The sequence below is a fragment of the Panthera leo genome, chromosome D2 (genome assembly GCF_018350215.1).
Source record: "Panthera leo isolate Ple1 chromosome D2, P.leo_Ple1_pat1.1, whole genome shotgun sequence".
In the NCBI taxonomy this organism is placed as follows: domain Eukaryota; kingdom Metazoa; phylum Chordata; class Mammalia; order Carnivora; family Felidae; genus Panthera; species Panthera leo.
Window position 1 is genome coordinate 3,449,631 of NC_056689.1, and position 15,046 is coordinate 3,464,676.

A 15,046-nucleotide genomic window follows, 5' to 3' on the forward strand; every position below is an offset into this window, starting at 1 on the left:
ATTAACTGTTTTCACACATAATAACCCGAAACTAACTTGTATGCAGTAGTTTTAACAAATGTCTATAACCACATGCGAATTAGCCTTACAAATGCTCGTGTGGTGTTATTTCAGGGCCTCTGAATTCAATCCCTTTTTTCAAAAAAAATCTTTCTTGGGCTTGGCAGTCTAATTTTTAATAAGATTTTCTACAATCGCAGATGTATTTCTGTGATTTTGCAAAAGTCATACCATACGCCTTTTGCAGTCTTTCATAAATCGGTGCAAATAAGATTTAAAGACCTTTCCTTAAACTAAATGTAAATAAAGAGGGTACAAGGACAAGAGACTTTCTGAGAGACAGAAGGAAAGTCTTATGGATGTAAAAATCAAGAGCAAAGGGAAGGAAGAAAGGGAGTAATGAAGGCCAACTTCACCCACGTCATTTTCTCCAGTGTCACCGGGCAGTAATATGTGTTTATGTGTCCAGAACAGGAGGGAAGGTAGAGGAAAAAAATTAAATTTCCCATAGTGATATTAGATTTTCTGTTAGAGCTTTCCTCTTACTTCCTTTCATAAATTAAAATAAAGATACTCTTCGAGATCCAAAACTTTTATCACTTTCATAAGAAAAAAAAAATCCTTCTTGCCGTGATCGCTTCGGAATCCAAGCACTGTAGCATTGGCTCAAGACAACAAGAGTGAATGTGCCAAGAGATCTTTCTTTGCCTACTTTTATTTTTAATGTTACTTTCTTTGTTTCTTTGGGGGTTTTGTTTTGTTTGGGTTTTATTACAATAAACGTTTTTTTAAATTTAAATTTTGGCTAGTTAACATGCAATGCAATATTGGTTTCGGCATAATTCAGTGATTCATCACTTACTTACAACATCCAGTGCTCATCCTAACAAGTGCCGTCCTTAGTACCCATTCCCCACCTAGCCCATTCGCCATCTACGTCCCTCTGTCAACCCATAGTTTTTTCTCTACCAATAAGGGTCTCTTGTGGTTTGTTTCCCTCTCATTTCTGTTTCTGCCCTTACTTCCCATATGTTCATCTGTTTTGTTTCTTAAATTCTACGTATGAATGAGATCCTATGATATTTGTCTTTCTCGATTAACTTATTTCACCAGGAATAATATACTTCATCCATAGGTCCATCCACACTGTTGCAAATGACAAGACTTCATTCTTTGTGATCACCGAGTAATACTCCATTATATATATATTACCACATCTTCTTTGTCCATTCTTCAGTCAGTGGACATTTGCACTCTTTCCACAGTTTGGCTATTGTTAATAGTGCTACTATAAACTTTGGGATACATGTGCCCCTTCAAATCAGCATTTTTGCATCCTTTGGTTAAATACCTAGTAGTACAATTGCTGGGTAATGGGGTAGTTCTATTTTTAAGTTTTTGAGGGGCCTCCATACTGTTTTCCAGAGTGGCTGCACCAGTTTGCATTCCCACCAACAGTGCAAAAGGGTTCCCCTTTCTCCACATCCTCACCAACTTCTGTTGTTTCCGGAGTTGTTAATTTTAGCCATTCCGACACGTGTGAAGTGGTATCTCATTGTGGTTTTGATTTGTATTTCCCTGATGATAAGTGATGTCGAGCATCTTTTCATGTGTCTGTTAGCCATCTGGATATCTTCTTTCAAAAGTGTCTGTTCATGGGGCGCCTGGGTGGCGCAGTCGGTTAAGCGTCCGACTTCAGCCAGGTCACGATCTCGCGGTCTGTGAGTTCGAGCCCCGCGTCAGGCTCTGGGCTGATGGCTCGGAGCCTGGAGCCTGTTTCCAATTCTGTGTCTCCCTCTCTCTCTGCCCCTCCCCTGTTCATGCTCTGTCTCTCTCTGTCCCAAAAATAAATAAAAAACGTTGAAAAAAAAAAAATTAAAAAAAAAAGTGTCTGTTCATGTACTCTGCCCATTTCTTCACTGGATTATTTGTATTTTGGATGTTGAGTTTGATAAGTTCTTTATAGATTTTGGATGATAACCCTTCATCTGATATGTTGTTTGAAATTATCTTCTCCTACTTTTTGCCTTTGAAAGCAAGCTCCTTTTGTTGGGGGAGTGGAATGACATGGTGGTGGAAAGTTAGTTGAGCCCCGAAGACTGATGTTGTGATTTCCCATTCCAGCTCACCGCGGTGGATGCAGATGAAGGGTCCAACGGGGAGATTACCTACGAAATCCTAGTTGGGGCTCAGGGAGACTTCACCATCAACCGAACCACGGGGCTCATCACCATCGCTCAGGGGGTGGCGCTGACAGTGGGGCGCACCTATGCGCTCACAGTCCAGGCTGCAGACAACGCGCCTCCTGCAGAGAGAAGGTAATTCGGAGTGCAGGCAGTTGGCCTTCCGGGTGCCCGGTTACTCACTGGTACATCAGGGAAGCACAGCAAGCATTCGGTTACTCTACAGACCTCTACATTAGACCAGAAAATGACAGGGACAGGATTCTCAGGAACTGCATGTTCTTATGTGGTTATGTTGTGGGGAAAGGACAATAAAGACAAGATTCAGCCACAAAATAAGTAACCGTGATTTCACAGATGTGAGGGAGGCAGGTGTCTGCTCTTGGGTGGAAGTGGGGACTGGGAAATATCAGAAGCATGTAGCAAATCTATTGCTGAAAGGCAAGGTTGATGACAGTACGAGGTCACGCACATAGCAGTGACATGAAATGTCTGGGGTTTGAAACCACCTCTCAACCTCTGAGTAACTATTCAAATATATACATGTGGACATATATATACACATATATATTCTATCTGTATATATACAAATTCTGTGCATGCATATATATGCATGTATACAAGTATGTGTTCTCTATATATTCTATCTATAGGTTTATTATATAACTGATCATTTACCTGTAAAATATATCTATATGTATTCCATATATACATACACAAATATATAGATACATAGATGGTGTGAGAGAGTAAAAAGCAAAAGACTATTATAACTGCATTTATCTAGTCCCCCACCTGAGATACCTTTTTTATTAATTCCTTGCTCATTTCCGATTTCCAGTAAGCATTTAAAAATATATATAGATGGGTGAATAGTAATTCATTCCTATACCTGCTGGGTTATTTCCCTGCTCACCACATATTCTGGGGTTCTTTCAATATGAATACTGAATAATTTCTTCACAACTATTTTCACAGCTACATAATATTCTTCCATATGTATATAATACTGTGTTAGAAACCCACTATAGATGGAATTTTCAATTCCAGTTACTCTTTTACTGACAATGAAGAAATAAATGACACGGAGCCTGTGTCATCTTGAATGTGTGCTGATATATTAGTGCAGTAAATTCTCATTTACCAAACGGCATATACAATTGTAAGTTTTAGTGATAATGCCAAATGCATTCCATGGGGCTCATGACAATTTACAGTTCTAACTGTCAGGTCTGAGAGTGCATAAGTCTGCGGTCTCCCCAGCTATATGTCATATCCAACGTGGATTTTTGCCAATCTTATAGATAAAAATAACACCTATTTTTTTAATCCATGTCCTCATGAGTAAGTTTGAGTATGTTTCCTATGCTTACATACAAGCCCATTCTGTTACTTTTTCTGTAAAGTCTGTGTTCATCATCGTTGTCCGTCTTTCTATTGATATGCCAACCCCAGGTTACAATTATTTGCTATCCTCTATTAATGACTTTATAAATTCATGCTGTACGTTTCAATCATTGTTGCATTTGGAATTGATCCCAGGGTACCATAGGAGGTGGCAATCAGCAATTATAGTTTTAGACTATTCTGCCATTGTCTACATGCAGTATGTTAGATAGTTCACCTTTTCCCGCCAATTTGAGACGTTGCATTTATTATATCATACACTTTCTCATTTATTTGGAGTTCACATGAAACTTTCTCTTCTATCCCTTTAGTTCTTTTCATGAGCTATTGTCACAGTTTTAATTGTTAATCTTTATTTTTGTTGTTGTTGTTAATGTTTATTTCTGAGAGAAAAAGAGACAGAGCATGAGTGGGGGAGGGGCAAAGAGAGAGGGAGACACAGAATCCGAAGCAGGCTCCAGGCTCTGAGCTGTCAGCACAGAGCTCAACGTGGGGTTTGAACCCAGGAACCACGAGATCATGACCTAAGACAAAGTCAGAGGCATAACCCACTGAGCCACCCAGATGCCCCAACTGTTAATGTTTTAAACTGTGCTTCATAATATGGTGCTGCTAACTTATCTCAGTGATGTTTTTCCCTAAAAGTGTCCTGGTTACTCTTTCTGTTAATGTTTTGACTATATGTAAGCTTGTTACATGAAGTTTTTAAACTACATTTTCATTAGAAACACATTCAACTTATAAATTAATTAGAGTTAAAATGAGTGTTTTTGATGTCGAGTATTTCTGTCCAAGAACTTTCTGTTTCTGTATCTGTCCTTGCTTTTGTGTCCTGTAGGAGTTTTTATTTTTTAAATATTTTCTTTATATGAATCCTGTGCCTTTCTTTGTTGGTCTGTTTCCGTATCTTTTGTTGTTATTATACGTAACAATATACAGTGATGTTATATATGTGAATTTTATTAATTTTAACCCACTTTTTTATTTAATTCTCTTATATTTTTGTAGTTTTCCAGTCAATTCTCTAGTGTTATCCAGGAATGTATTTTATAAACAGTAAAAATTGTGTGTCCTTCTTTCCATTTTTTTCCCTTTCATTTGCTAATTGTCTCAATAAAAATGCTTATCTTGTTTTTAACTCATGTGGAAACATCTCCCAGATTCCCCATTATATTAGTTTATGTTTAAAAAAATTTTTTAATTATGTCAAGAAAGTTTTTATTCCCATTTTATTGGCTTTTTAAAATAAGAAATACATATCCATCACCTATGAAGACAGTAATGACTGTTGTCTTCAGCTAATCGTATAATGATTGATCTTAATATAGTTCCTGAATGAGTCTGTTTTACATTCTTGGTACGAATCCCACTGATGTTTTAATCTTGAATTGAACTGCTGGATTATGTGTATTTTATTTAGTGAACGTGCTTCTTTTTTTGAGAGATTTTTATGAAGATTTGATGTAGTTGTTCTGATACCTCATAAAAGAAGCAAACAAAAACCACCAAGAAATGCAAGGAAGAAATAACAAGTATGATGGCAAGTGCAAATAAGTGCTAAACATCTCTAAAACCAGCAAATAAATCCAATTTGCTTCTGTGAGAAAAAGAAGTAAAAACTAAAAACATAATTACATGGAAAAAGCACCAGCTCACTTAGTCAAAAAAGGGAGAAAGTCCAATAATGGCTTCTAAGGAAACATACAGAAACAGGAAACGAAAGGAATTGTAAGAGACAACTTTGCTTTAATATACGCAAAATTTGAAAACATGAATGAAATGGGTCATGTTTCCAGAAGATACGGTTTATCATTATGGATCCCAAAGAGGAAGAAATCAAAGAGATCCACCTCATAGAGGAAATAGAGGAAGTCTTCAAAGAGCCACGCCCCGAAACTGTGTCAGGGCCAGGCAGTTTCCCAAGAGGACTGTAACACGACCAGTAACAGGGAGTCATTCCGCTTTGGCCACCCCTCCCCAGAGCACCCCCCCCCCATGCCCCCACACCCACTGGGCATGTCTCTTGCCTGTCACGGTGGAGATGCGGTAGGGCGCTCCCTGCTCCTCACGGATGTCTGTGCCCTGTTCCTCCTCTCCCTCTTGTCCTCCCGTTGAGTCTCATATCTCTACTCCCCCTCCTTGCTCCAGTCACCTGTAGATGACAGGCCCCTTGACATCAGTTCCTCTTCTCTCTAACTTCATCTCCCACCATCATGTACAGACGTGCAGGGAACCTCCACAGGAATTTCGTTCGCAGCTGTATAACATTCACTGCCACAGTACCTGCGTCAAAACTTCTCAGGGTCTCATGGCCAGGCTTGCAGCTGCTGTGTTCAAACACCCCGGAGCCATCCTCAGTGCCTCCTTTCTCTCAGACCCCAAGTACGATCTGAACTGTACCCTAGAAACAGGTTCAGAAACCGACAATTCCCTGCTCTCCTTATCGGCATCCCGGTCCAGGCCCGCTGTTGTGCCCCAGTGTGGCCCCAGGGGTCCAAACCTCTTCTAAACTTCTGCAGTGCACCTTGAGTCCCTCCTCTGTGAGGGGGCCCGAGTGATCCTAGCAACATGGGAAGCACACTTTCAGGCTCTCCTGGGGTCTCACATCTGACTCAAAGACAATGACAAAATCTATAAAGGCCAATGGAGCCCAGCAGTTTCCAGCTACCACCAGCTGCAGGACACTACGTAGGGTCACCTCTTCATAATAATGTCATGTCCTGCTCCCCCGGCTTCTCTTAGTCCACTCCAGCCCTCATGCCATGTCCCCTTGTCCCTGAGGCCGGCAGCTGCCTTCAGACCTTCAGCCTTGACTTTCCTCTCTCAGCCTGGATGGCTCTTCCTCCCATTTGTTCACAGATCATTTCCTTCTGACCCCTACCCCTTCTTTCTGAATCTTTTCCAACAAACTATTTACAACTGCAACAGCCTCTCCATGCTTCCACGCCCTTTATATCTACTGCACTTGTCACCATGGGACAAGCTATTGTGTGCCTTCGTTTAGGATATGACATCTCTTGTGTGCCCAGCCTCCTCTCCACTGCAATTTTAGTTCACAAGGACAAGAATTGCTCTCATTTGGTTGTCTCTTGTGTCTGCAGAAGCCAAAACAATTCCTGGAATGCCCTAGGTTATTAAAAAAATATATATATTTTTGTTCTTTTCCAAATTCTTAAACATTTTTCTGTTTATTTTAACAATGGCATGAGAAAATGAGACCATGTAATACAAAACTCAAATAATTTAAAGAGCCCCCAAGACGAGGAGACAGATTTGAAATTATTCTGCCTTCTTTCATAGTATACACCAATTCTATCTAATTTTGTTGCTAATAGGTTTTTAAAAATTTTAAAAAGCATTTTAAATTATGACTTTCTGTTCAGTCCAACCAACTATTTGTTACACAAGTGCCATCTATTGTGTCTTGGAAGTGCAAAAATAAACATGATACTGTCCTTTGCAGGAAAAAAAAAATTCAGTAAAGGGTGAAAAGTAAAACTAGAAATAATTAAATTCAGTTCAGCATGGTAAATCTGCGCTTGACCCAGTTTCTCTGGTTTCTAGGGCATTGAGGAGGGCACTCGTTATAATGAGGGAGTACTTAGAAGGTCTCCCAAGCAGACTAGTTTCAGAGATTGAGTAAAGGTTGACCAGGTGAAAAAAGTATGTCACATTATTTGCACAGCCTGGAAGGTCTGAAATAGTTTAATAATTATGGGTAATTACCAGTCTAGTCAGTGTTGCCAGTGCATAAACTGTGGTTCCAGAAGGGACAGGAGAGTTAAGGGTCATTTCATGGAAAATCTAATTTGTTGTTTTCTTTTAAGAAGCTTGGACTTATTGTCCAGTCTGTGGAGGGTACTCGTGGAAGGACTTTAAATTAGAAGTCGAGTGAGACAAGTGGGTTTCTGGAAAATCCCTCTGGTGTCCCTGTGGGAGATGGATTTGAGAAGAACAAAACTGGAAGCAGAGAAATGACAGAGAACTCTACCACTGTCCCAATCCAGAGGCAATGTTTTGCTAATGGCTTGAACTGGGAATGTTTGGAAAAATGGACAGATAGAATCATCATTAAAATGTTTAAAAATCTCCTAGGATTTTGTCTAAGGTGACAGGGTGGTGGTATCAAGTTGGCGTGCATGGTTTGGGTGAAGGAGATGAGCTCAGTTTGGGGCACATTTAGGTGGATTTGGCCATAGTGCATATAACCCAAAAGGAAATAGATGTATACGTCTGAATGTGAGAAAATAGTTAAGGGCTGTTCCTTGAGAAGAAACACATAGAATACTTTTGGTATATTGAATAGTTACAGAACCTGAAGTAAGAGAACAAGTTTGAGTGAATTTAAAGAATAGCTTTACTGGGGTGCTTGGTTGGCTCACTTGGTTGGGCGTCCGACTTCGGCTCAAGTCATGATCTCACAGTTCGTGAGTTGGAGCCCCGCGGCGGGCTCTGTGCTGACAGCTCAGAGCCCGGAGCCTGCTTCAGATTCTATGTCTTTCTCTCTCTCTGCCCCTCCCCTGCTCGCATTCTCTCTCTGTCTCTCTGTCTTTCTCAGAAAGACAGAAAGAAAGAGAGAAAGAAAGGAAAAGAAAGAAAGAAAGAGAAAGAGAAAGAAAGAAAAGAAAGAAAGAAAAAAAAAAGAAAAGCTGTATTCATACATACTGGTTTATTCTAAAGAGGATTTAGGGTGATTGATGCTATTTAATTAGCATACAATAGATATCATGCAGTCTACTCTCTGTACATAAGCTCTGATCTTAACATCAACACTGTGACTTTTGTACTACTTGATTTATTTTTGCAGACCAGAAATCTGAAGCCGAAGGAGGATAATAGGCTTGGCCAAATGGTCCCTTGGCCACACTCCCACCCACCCCAAAACAAATTGTAGAACCTTCACCTCAACTGGGACTATTGGATTCTAAGACTTTCTCTTCCACTCTGTTCCATATCCATGACCATTTATGATGATTATCCTGGAGGAAAACAAAACTAAACTAAACTAAACTAAAATTGCTTACTGTCAATGCTAATTTTAAGAATAAAGGTACCTTTTGTTTTTATCATTTAAACTTTTATTAAAATCCCTTAATAGTCGTCAATTCGTTTTATGACTTTTTATTTTCCTTGAGGATAGCCCTGTACTATATAGATCTGGTCAAATCTATATATGCTTCTACATTATGAGTGACGACTTTATAATGACCTTATAATTTAATGAGTGAGACTTTATAATCCACTTCTTACTCAGCTCCCATTGGCAAGTCCTATCACTGATTTGCTTCGATAAGCTCTTGTCTGCAATAAGAGGATTTCACTTGAGTAAAATTGTATTCCACTTCAGGAACCAAAATGCCATCCTCAGAATCTGAATTCACAGATCTTTTCAGCCACACTAAACATATAGTTGACCTGGCCTCATTGTTTTCCTTAGAGACAATGGTTTGGGCATTGAAAGATCACCTTATAATGTTTGGTCAAAGATCAAGTGGAACCTACAGAGAATAAAATCTGTATACATCCTTTCTACCTGCTGGGATAATGTCATGTTCCCTGTAGGATACTGACATTTGCTATTTTCTGCAGGAAAATTAATCCTTCAAATTGACTTGAAGGGATGAACTGAAGAGTTGTGAGGTTTTGCTTTCAGAGTTTCCTTTGAAAGGAAGATGCTATTTGAAAATTATCACCATGAATGTATGGACGGGGGATGTATTTCACAAATGGACCCACCAGCAACAGTGGTATTAAACCTATTTAAATAACAACACAAAAAAGCAATGGTGATTTTCCATTTTATTCTTTTCTTGGATTGGCAATCTTAATTTGTAAATTTAAATAACAAAATAAGGCCCATTGAATTAACTATTCATGTATTTATTATTCTAGTTCAGTGAACTTGCTAAAAATTCTGAGTATAAGGAGCAGTAGTCTATAATTTTTGTTCTGTTTTCTTGTAGTCTTTCATAAGCATAAAAGGACAGATAAAAACCAACGGATTTAAAAAGTAACCACATTCTGAGATAGTATTTAGTTTATTGGTGTATGTAGGTCTTATACTTATTGAATTAAATTAAATTAATATTTATTTAATCTTACCATGAATAAAGTATTACTATTAGGTATTTATAAAGACAGAGAATAAAGGACAGTCCTATCCCCAAATACCTTATAATACAATTATGAAAAAGTGATCGGCACATGGCAGGGAATACTTTTTTGATTCCCAATTTTTTTTTCCCACGGAATCCAAGGCTATCCCTAAATAACACAAGGTTAATAAAATCATTTTTTTCAATTGCTAATTTCATTTTTTAAATAGCTTAATATATTTAGCATTAATAAAAGATGATGGGAATATTCGTGTTAACAAAAATTTACTGAGTTCTCACAGTTTTTAGCCTCTTGGGAAGGCAAGACGTGTAAGACGAGGTGTCTGCCCTCAGAGTGTGCATATGGAGGCAGTAAGTGTGGACATACAGTAGTGGGTAGTTACATGTGCTTAACTTTGACAGGAAGGGTAATACGATATCCAAATAGAAGGCACAATAAAAAAGACACAGAGACATGATGAAGAATGGCATGTGTGGGAACATGTGTTACTTGGCCCATGTGAACATGTCACTAACCCACTTACAGTCTATCAGCCAATGCCCACTGTTGTCGAGATGAACTTTAAATCAAATCAGTATAGCACAGGAGTCCCTGCATGATCTGGGCTCTCTCTACCTCTCAGGTCTTAATGCCTACCATTTCCCTATTTATACCCTTCTTTTTACTAGCACAAAACTTACACTTTTCTATTTTATTGCCCTGTGAATATGCACAGTGAATATGCATTTTCCCCTGTCTGGAATGTTCTGTGGTCTTTAAACCTAAGTACATCTTGTGTCTTCAAACTCTGTCTCTGTAACTTCCCCTGAGAAGTGTCTCTGACTTATGCTGTTGGTTTTACATCTGAAACCTTTGTTCCTATAGATTCCCATATGCGCCTTCCAAACTAGTAAAACGGAACCTGCACACATTGATCTGTAAATACAGCTTCTCCAGCACAATGTTGGTGGGAGACAGAGGAAAAAGGAAGGCAATTTCTGTTTTAAGTCTACTAGGGAAAGCAATATACACACCGTCACCTTAGAAGCAAGGTGGAAATGTAGAGTTACAAACACCCTGTAGCAGACGGTGACACATTCATTTGAAAATTACAATACAGATTCTACAGTCCACACTCCAGCAACATCATCTCATTACGACTGAGTACTAGTGCCCCATCAAAACAAACTGACTTTTTCCCCTTTTTAAATATTTCTGAAAAGTTAAAGCCCCTTAAATCTATCTTCCCAACCTCTTCTTCATTCGTATTCTATTTTGGTCTTACCAAAAAAATTCTAAGAAGTTTCATCCATAGTATAGTTAAAATTAATTGTGATGTCATATCCTAAGCCCAAGATTTGAAACAATCTATGATTTCTTGTAAGATAACATCCTTCATTACAAATTTCTTCAACCGAGAATGTCTTATACTCACACACAGAAACACCCACATTAGATAAGTAAACTATCTCCAATTTACTGCCCAAATTTGTTCTTGTAGGATGTGGGGGCAAAGGGCAAACAGATTTGGAATTTAGAAGCCTTGCCTTATAGTTTATGTGCGGTTCCTAATTAACTTTTTAACCTTGATTCAGTCACTTAATCTTTCTGATTTTCTAATCCTCTTTTGTAAAACGAGAAGAGTTAAATTAGATGGTTACTAGGGTCTTTTAAAATCGTTAAGATCACCTGTGAAAATACATCAGCTCCTGTGTTCTACTTTGACCTTCATTACCAAATGAGAAAGAGAAAGCTTTATGATTTTCATTTTTTTAGGAATGGGGATTCATCTTCATCATACCGGTTGTATTACGAAAGTGAAATTTGTATTTATTATATAACTGTTTGATATTATGCATTTAAGACTAGCTATAAAACGTTAATATAAAATGTTCACATAAAATGTTATTATTTATCTAGTGACTATCCTGTTTTATTGTATGCTCAACTGATGCTGTTGAATAACTACTATTTATTGCAACGTTAGTGGTATCATTTTATTGGGAGCACTGTTGGTGTTTCGTGTTAGGAAAGCTAACTCCGACACAATGCTGACATCAGGGATAAAAAGGAGACAGCACAGTAGAAGGCAGTAACCCTCAGGAAGGCTGCTGCTTGTTTACATGGGTTGTAGGAAGTGCCAGGATGATGAAAGATGAAAAACGCTAGACTTTGAAACATGATCTTTCTCGAATAATTCCAAGAACCAAGTGCAGGGGTAGGGGGCAGAAACATGTAATTAGCAATTTCAGCATTTGATTTATTGTGGAAAGGAACAGAGGAACCTAAGGAGTGAGGCTGGAGGAAGGAGAAACTTGTGTTGAATCAGGCTGTGCTCCATGGTTGCTCTGCCTTGGGGTACAGCGCTTTGTGATTGTTTGTTTTGCATTTCAAAGTTGTCTTCTCTGTAGCAGACACACCAGCCTCATTGGGTGTAGAGGTCCTGAGTGTGGTACTGTGGATATAAACAGTTTAGCCCCGCAATGGGAAGGCAGTCGAGGGGGAAGAGTAAGAAAACACACCAAGTATAATCAGCTTAGTGTAAATCATACTTTCTTCACTGGAAAGAGCCTCACATTCTGGGAGACTTCATAAAGTATTCCACACCAGTAAGCTGAAGCTGCAAAAAATGTCAAAAGCAGGAAAGGCCTAACTTCTTGAAAGAAAACTTTGAATTTGGAGTACAAGTGTGTTCTAGGTCAAAAAAAGTGTTGATCAGTGAGGGACTCTCTTACCTCCAGCGTTACTGAGGTGAGCCTCAGGTCAGTTTATAGAGGAGCCCTCAGGCTACAAGAGCTTCCGGGGCAGTGGTCTTCAAAATCAAGTGTGTGTGTGAGAATATTGTATATCCATAGAAAATGTAGACTCTTCAAAATCAGAAGATTCTAATCCAGTAAGTCCAAACCCTGACACCATCGCAACCCACTTTTGGGAGGCAACCCTGGTATCATGCCCGTAGGTATTTAGCCTAAAAAGGTGAAAAAGATGCAATTAAAATGTCTGATATATTAAGGCGCCTGGGTGGCTCAGTCGGTTAGGCATCCAATTCTTGATTTTGGCTCAAGTCATGATCTCCCAGTTCATGAGACTGAGCCCCGCGTCAGACTCTGCACTGGCAGCGTGAGCCTGCTTGGGATTTATATTCTCTCTCTGTCTCTGTCTCTGTCTCTGTCTCTCTCTCTCTCTCTCTCTCCACTTGCCCTGCTCTGTCTCATTCTCTCTCTCTCAAAATAAATAAACTTAAAAAAAAAAAAACATAAAATATCTGAAATATTCAAAGAGAATTCAATAAGGTATATGCAAATTTATTTACTCCATTCCATAGAAAAAGACTCCTTATTTTGAACAGGTATCAGTAATAACGGATAAATATGCTTTCATATGTGCATACATATACATATATATATACACAACATACATACACATGCACACACACTCACAAATATATAACCTTGTTTACCTCTTATGCTAACCTTAGATGTTATCGTCATTCTCATTTTTTAGATGAAAGTGGTAAAACAGATGTAATTTGCCTAACATCCCACAGCAGTAGCTTCCAAATTCTGACTCAGGAATGTGTGTTATAAATCCCATGCTCAATGTCACTCAGCCAGCGTTATTGCCAATATGGTACAGGACGTATGTTATAAGACTTCTTATGTGTAGACAATGTGCTGGCCAGAAAAAGGAACAGATATTTTTTTAGTTTATTTATTTATTTTGAGAGAGAGCCAGGGGTGTTGGGGGACAGAGAGAGAGGGAGAGAGAAAATCCCAAGCAGGCTTTGCGTTATTAGCCAGAGATCATGACCTGAGCTAAAATCAACAGCCAATCCCTCAACTGATTTTGAGGCACCTCAAGGAACAGATTTATAAAATGTTGAAATGACTTGATGAATAACAGACACTAAGAGAAGCCAGGATGGTGAGGGGAGCATCAGGCAGAGTCTGTGTCTCGCGGCCTCTGTGGGAGCCAGTTCACCACCTGGAGGTACTAGGTCTGCTTCAAAATGGTGGTTCCTTTGTTCCTACAGTATGGGAAGCGGGGCTCCGCAGTGCATGTTAAATTTGGTAACTTCTGGATATTTTTCTTCCTACCATGTTTTCTTTTCAATCTAGCCATGAGATTAATACCTATAAATATATAAGTAACGTTTCATTAGCCATTTTAACCTACTGTAAACATCTTAGTCTTGAAGTCCAGTTGAAAAGAAAAATCAATTAGAATTTTCTTGAAAAGAAAATCAATTAGAATTTGATTAATTTTATTGACAAATTTTTAACAATAAAGCGATAAACCCAGAGGCAAGAATGAATACAGATATTCTGATTATAAATTTTAAAAATACTAATTATAAAAGAGATTTTAACTTAAAATGAGATTATTTCAGAACAATATTTTGATAAATGTTAAGTGTGATTTTTTTTTTAATTCACTGCAGCTTTTTAGAGGTGTTTAATATTCTGTAGGTATCTCATCTGTGGAGAGCATGTTCAGAAGCAATTTGGACATAGGCATATTATAAGATGATTAGCTGAAACAAGTTTTCAATGCCTATGATCTACAGTTCTCTGCAAAGCTTTTCAAAAGGTAGACTGGGGCGCCTGAATGGCTCAGTCGGTTAAGCGTCCGACTTTGGCTCAGGTCATGATCTCGCGGTCCGTGAGTTCGAGCCCTGCATCGGGCTCTGTGCTGACAGCTCAGAGCCTAGAGCCTGTTTCAGATTCTGTCTCTCCCTCTCTCTCTCTGACCCTCTCCCGTTCATACTCTGTCTCTGTCTCAAAAATAAATAAACGTTAAAAAAAATTTTTTTAAAAGGTAAACTAAAAATAGTCTAAAAATAGGTAGACTAAAAATAGTCTAAAAATAGACTAAAAATAGGTACAATAATCTCTGAAAACCGTTTTGGTGACGATGTGTTCTAATTGAAACAACTAATATAATGAACTTTGGACTGCTTTAAGAAAATTCTAGTGCCCATATAGCAATGACAACAAATGTGTTTTTAGTAAAAAGTGGTGATTTTGTTAAAATAAGTTTAAAGTGCACAGTGTAGGTAGTGGCTGTATGTTCCTCATGGCAGAAGGCTAGCTTCGTGGTCAGACGTCAGTGGTGACATATTCTTCCAGATGGACCACTGACTCTCTCACTAACATAATTTTAGCCAGTGTCGCTTCGGTATAAACTTGGAATATCTGGCTCCTTTGGCTTTTGTTGCACAAAGAAATTGCAGAGTTTAGACATGTCAAAAAAGTTGATTATGGCAGTACTAATATTTTTGTCTTTACAGTAATAGAATATCCTCTTGTCCTTCAGAAAAAATTCCTATCAATGTTAGGCTTCAATTAAACCTAATTTCT

The 15,046-nt window shown here is 38.5% G+C and overlaps 1 protein-coding gene across 6 annotated transcripts in view; it reads left to right on the forward strand.

Annotated features, from left to right (window-relative positions):
• Positions 1–15,046, forward strand: part of PCDH15 (protocadherin related 15) — an 836,749-nt gene that overhangs the window by 527,601 nt on the left and 294,102 nt on the right. For all 6 annotated transcript variants that reach the window (XM_042907891.1, XM_042907887.1, XM_042907888.1 and 3 more), the window contains one exon: positions 2,125–2,318. In XM_042907891.1, the coding sequence (XP_042763825.1) occupies positions 2,125–2,318 (194 nt within the window). The remainder of the gene's footprint in view (positions 1–2,124; positions 2,319–15,046) is intronic.